This window comes from Talpa occidentalis, unplaced genomic scaffold (genome assembly GCF_014898055.3).
Source record: "Talpa occidentalis isolate TD23 unplaced genomic scaffold, MPIMG_talOcc4v2.1 talOcc4.3491, whole genome shotgun sequence".
Lineage (NCBI taxonomy): Eukaryota > Metazoa > Chordata > Mammalia > Eulipotyphla > Talpidae > Talpa > Talpa occidentalis.
Window position 1 is genome coordinate 1 of NW_023603731.1, and position 5956 is coordinate 5956.

The following is a 5956-nucleotide window of genomic DNA, read 5'->3' on the forward strand; positions in this document are numbered from 1 at the left end:
GTCCTGACTTGTAACATTCAGCATTTTAAGTTGGTCCGACTTGGCAGAATTTCTTTTACACCAAGATGTATGTTATAGAAAAGTGTAATTTCATTTCTATACTAAGGTTTTAACAAGCACATAGTAAGATTCAAAATCCCCAAAGAAAAATGTGTGGGAGAGTTCCCCACTCTCCCCACAGAGGCCCCCCTCTCCTCCTTGGCTCTGAAAAGACGCCTGCTCAGCAAACTTATCACCAGAGCCTTTGCCATAAAACATACCCGCAGAGCTTCCCGCCAGGGCCTGGCCACGTTGCCCTCACTTGTCACGTGGTTTTACAGCAGCAGCAACTACCCTTCTGTTTGTGTTATTTATTTTTTTTTTTTAGCAATTTTTTGGTTTTGTTTTTTTATTGAGGTATAATTCACAGGACCCACAGCATCTAAGAAAAGCTTGCTCACTCCCTCTCCCTTCCCAGGTAGTTCATAGAGCTTCACCCACTACCAGTTTGTTTTCTGAAGTACCTCATTGTGGAAGTGAATAAAGTTGGAAGTAAAGGGAGGCTGATTTAGAAGCAGAAGCCCTTTCTTCACATAAAATCTTTTCCACCCTCACCTGAAAACCCAAACGAAATAACCCGCCACCTTCAATGAGGCCGACTACCCCTCAGGACTGAAGGGGCTGGGCCAGGCGTGCCATCACCGCCAGGGTGCCTGGCCCCGGGGATGGCATCAGCAGCGGCTGTGGGATGCGCGAGGGGCATGTGAGCAGAATCAGGTCTGCAGGTGCCCAGTTCCTTCAGAGCTGCCCTGCCCTCCTTGTGCCCCCTCCCGTGTGTACCCACACAGGAGCAGCAGCCACCACAGGAGTCCAGACTTTCTATGAACTTCCAGAACATCATTTCACATTTGCTCTGAATAAGCCTGGTGCAGCTACTTGAACGTTCTAACTTTCTTTTGATTGTGCATTTATTTCACTCAACAGAAGCCTGGCTCCCTGCATGGTCTAACTGGGCACTGACTTTTCTGACAGAGGCCTGACTCCACAGTTTCTATCTTCAAATGAACCAAATGTTTCCAACCAGTTTGTCAACTTTCACCTAAAATCTCAACTAAATGATTTCACTGTTGCTTATAAACTCCCTCAGATTATCTGTGTGATCTGCCCACGTACCTCTCCCTTCTCTCCTGGTCATGTCAGATTCAAGCCTTCTGGTCAAAAGACACTGTCCTACAAAGCAGCTGGAACATCTTCACAGGAGAGAAAATTCTTCCTTGAACCAAAACCTCAGTGATTCCTAGTCCCAATTCTGCCTTGTGGCACCACACAAACTACCTCGTGTTCAGTCTGAATTATTACTTACCTTTAGACGTTCGATGGCTTCTTCTCCTCCAGGTGTTGACATGATCCTTTCCTGAATACTGCTCACTGATGTTAAGCCACCTGACTATTGAGTGAGCAGGAAGATGGAGATGAACTGAGGGACCCCATGGATGCTGTGGAAAAATTGCCAGGGCGTTGATTCTCAGAGGCTAGCAAGTACCTATGTTTATTGTTCTGAAAATCTTTCAGATCTGAGAGATAGAAAGAAGGGAAGGCAGAAAAAGTGGAAAAGAGGGAAAGGAGCAGAGGGGAAAAAAAGACAGGAAGGAACACCAGTGTAAGAAAGGACAGCATTAAAGCGCCAAGACAAAGACCAGTCATCATAACGACAGATTGTAACCGTTCTAGATGGCAGTTCTAAAACATGTCTGTCTTTAATGCTGGACCCCAGAGGCTGAGAATCACTTCTAAATTTGGAGTCTAAAAAATCCCAGTCTGGGTTAACATCTGCAGGAGGTTAAGGCCACTCTTAGGCACACTCCCTAAGCGGTCACATGGCATTTCTTTATTTCTTTTATGGCTCAAATCTACATTGCTTTCAGATTTACACCACTCTTAAATCGCCACTAGTTTGTAATACTTAGAGGGGGAAATGATGATAATACATTATCAGTGCGGTCTATCGTTTTATGGAATTCAGTAAAATTACCCGAGAAAAGGTTACAATTTGAAACAAGAATCTCAGCACTTAATAATAATCCCCTTTGTATAACCATGTTTCAATATGCTAAAATGGAATTTTAAAATATGCCTTTAAAATAAAGGAGTGTGTGTGCATGCATATATATATATATATATATATATATATATATATATATCTCACAGAAATTTGATATATATGCATCACAGGAATTTAATGTAAATCTCGGTTAAGAACTCAGGGCCTACTGTTTACCTCAGCAGGGAAGAACAACTGCAAATTAATGAATTTTGTGTAGTTTATGTTCATCTATCAGAGCAAGCAAATATTTTGGCTGATTATCTGCTAATTTAAATAAGGCTCTTGCTTTGCCTAATAGTATGACCAGGAGACTGGTGGTAAGCCTAGTTCCCAGTACAAATGCAAGTCTTGGGAATATACTTTCATTTATGAAGGTTCTTAGTAGAACTGCAAATTTTGTTTTTATTTGGTGAGAAGAGGCACAAGCAATGAAATTTATTGTTTTGCTATCTGTGCTTTCCATCATTAGTCATCCTGCCCAGACAAGACACAGCCATAGCTGTTGCTACAGACCTTTAAAATTAGCTCATTCTTACTATTTGAGAAATTTTACATTGCTTATAACTCGTATCAAAACTAAGTAAGTTTTCCTTAAACGACATATAAGTCAATATAAATAGCTGGGAAAATGTTAGCTCTTTCTAGGTCTATTTATCTCTACTTAGAGTCAGTTCTTGAAGCCCCTTAAAATCAGTGGTTGCTTCAAGACAGTTTGAAAACCACCATCTGCAAATACAGAACATAGGAAAACAAGCAAGTTTTAAAAGGGTGATGGGAACTGGAGCAAATAATTAGCCACCAGGTGATGCCAGCAAGGTGGGGAAAAGTAGGATGGATGGAGTTCAGAAGGTCCAATGGACACATGCAAGTCCTAAAAGGGATCAAGAGCAGTGGATCAAAAATGAAATTCTGAAATAGCCACGGCTGTTTTCCTGCTTGAACACAGCATTGAGGCTCAGTCATGCACGCTTAGGGAGACACCGCAACTGCTCGGAGAAGAGCCAGGCGGCAGGCGGCAGCACCAGCTGAAGCGCAGACGCAGAGCAAGAGGGTGCCTGTCCCCACCAGCTTCGGTCAGCTTTGGAAATCTCAGACAGAGCCCTTCCAGTCCAAGAGTCCCTCTGCAGCCCAAGGTGACAGTGTCCTCGAGGCCCAGGCTCGTCACAACAGCCGTGGCTGTTTCTCCTACGTGTCTCCTCACATGCCCTGTGAACTACCGACTACAGAAGCTGACACAGCAGTAAAAATCCCAAACTTCACCCATAAAAATCAAGATTTTTCACTGAAGATAATTCCTTGATGAACAATCTTAAAGGGTAAGAAATGATTTCCTCATCAACTTCATCTATATAGAAGAAATAATGAGGTGCGATCCTTTATAAAAGGTCCTCATTTCAAGAACACATTTGAGACATCCAAGTTTTTAAAATTTAATTTGTATTTTATAGAAAGGGGGGGATATTTACCTAACCATAAAATAAAATGAGGCCCCAAGTGCAGAGGAAACCAATTTGGCATAAGCAGGGCTGAGTGCTAAGGAAACAGTCAGAGTTATTCAATCATGGATTGTGTGGCTAGCTGGAAGTGGTTGGTTGGTTGTTTTAAGATTTATTTTACTTATTTATGCATACAAGAGCTGGATGTAGGCCAGGGGTGTGGGGTAGGGGTGAGAAGATTCACCAGAGACAGAGTCGGGAGCAAAACAGGTGGATCTACTGAAATACACTGCTGAGGGGAGCATCAGGCAAGACAGAAGAGGTCTGCTGCGCCATATGGGTTAGCTCCCTGGCTGGGGATCAAACTCATGCTGCAGTGGCTGTCGATAGCTTCATAGTGCTGGGACTTAACCCCTTGCGCCACCAGGGAGGCCCCTGGAAGTGGTTGTTTTTAATTATATATATATATATTAAGGCTCAGAAATTACATAGTTAATTTAAAAAGGATTTTTCTATTAAATGTTCATACCCTGAAGAATCTCACAGGGAGGGAAAAAAAAAGGTGTAATAATGATTAAATGATTCAATGCAAGGGCTCTGAATTATACTAACCAATCTGACCCAATCTCAGCTGCAGTGTTCCTAGTGGTAAAATGGGCCTATTGGGACCTTTTCAGTCAGTGACAGGGTTAAAGGAGATAATATGCCCCAGTGCCCAGACCAGGGCCTGGTGTGGACTGCATGCCCAAGAACATGAGCTGCCATAAACACTCCGATCATCACCCATGACTTTGGATTCAGTTTAGTCATATAAATGGAAAAACTGAAGAGTAGAAACAGCCAGAGACTTTCAGCCTCTCAATTTTATTCAAGCCACAAACTGAAATTCAGCCATGATTGCTGTGCTAAGTGGAAAAGGGCAAAAATAGGATCATTTCTGAATCTACAATATGCTCTGTCTGGGATTTCTCTGTCAGGATTGCTGGCATGCAAAGCTCATTTTAAGGCTGATCCAGCAGAGGCAGGTTAGCAAGTCAGAGTACTGGAAATAACCAATGCATGAAATACACACATTTGCCTCCACTTCCAGAGTAATCATCGATCAATGGATCAACTGGAGGTAAGCAGGAGGAAAACACAAGAAGGGTCAGAGTTCAGATTCAGCAGTGACACAGAGAGGGAACAGGGCAGTATTTGGCATTTGGGAAGATGAAAAAATTAACACAGAAAATATCATTTTACAAAATGTATTCATGGAAACTGAGATGCTCATCAGTAAGAATTAAACTAGAAAAGGTCTTGAAAATCTTATTAGAATGCTAAACGATATATTTTACAATAAAAAATCAAAATGCTTTATTAAATAAATCCATACATTATCCTATCTGAATAATGTAGTGTACTCTAGTTAATTGAATTTCTCAGTAGACATTACATAGGCAAATCACTAAATGTTGAAAAAAAAGATTCATTTAAAGACAACACTGTAAAACAATGCTTTCTGGAGGTCTAATTTTTGAACTTGTTCAGAGTTGTATATTTTCCCCTTCATGTGTTCATAGGAAGTGGGTTAGGGGCTGCAGCCATTTGGCAGGAGGGAAGCCACCCTGACCTTATCTGAAAGGAGACTGGAGCGGTGGGTGTCTTGCCTATGTATTGCTGTCATTGCATTAATCCAGAGAAACCCATGAGCGAAAACCAAAATTATAAGAAACATTTTTATGAAGTGATTAAATTTCTCACTAAGTTAACATTTCAAATAAACTTCAAATAGAAATGTAATAAAAACACAAGCAATGACATATTCATGTTTTAAAGTTTCATGGGTTCAAATGAATAACTGGCAATTACTACATAAAGAAATTCTGAGATTATTTTCTTTGGCTTCTAAGAAGAGGATAAACAAAAAACAAAAACACCCTCCTCGACCACCTAGCTTCACTGAGTTCCTTAAATCTAAATGTGCGAATCTGCTGAGCAGAGCAGTGGAATCTGTGCTGACCCTCTGGTCACTTACTGTCAATAATGTCGCCCAGGCCCTGAGCACGGAGAAGGTCCTTCAGGCGTGTCACCTCCTCCTTTAATTCACGAACCAGCTTGGCGTTGGGGTCCTCGTTGATAACAGCATTGCATTTGATTTGTTTTGCACGATCTGCGTATCTAGATCCAAAAAAAATTCATTCTCTGACCCATCACCTAGATGCTTCTCTCACAACTAATATTCCATTATTTCTAAATCAAACAGCTTGAACAGTTACACATTTTATGAGTCTTAAGAGTAATATAATTGTTGAAAGCTTTGTAGTATTTTCTAAATCTGAGAAAAAAGGCTCAGATGACTTACTGATTTGCAGACACAGAAACTACTCATTTACAGAAATACTCCAGGGAACTTTCTGGCAGTTATCTTTTTACTGTTACATATATTCATAATTGT

The 5956-nt window shown here is 41.1% G+C and overlaps 1 protein-coding gene across 1 annotated transcript; it reads right to left on the bottom strand.

Moving 5' to 3' along the window:
- Positions 1-1413: 1413 nt before the first annotated feature.
- LOC119256636 (kinesin-like protein KIF1B) lies at positions 1414-5679 on the bottom strand (the record flags this gene model as incomplete). The annotated part of the gene is made up of 3 exons (XM_037524419.1): positions 1414-1475; positions 4592-4633; positions 5537-5679. Coding segments are annotated over 3 exons (247 nt in total), but the record flags the coding sequence as incomplete, so codon positions are not given.
- Positions 5680-5956: the final 277 nt, after the last annotated feature.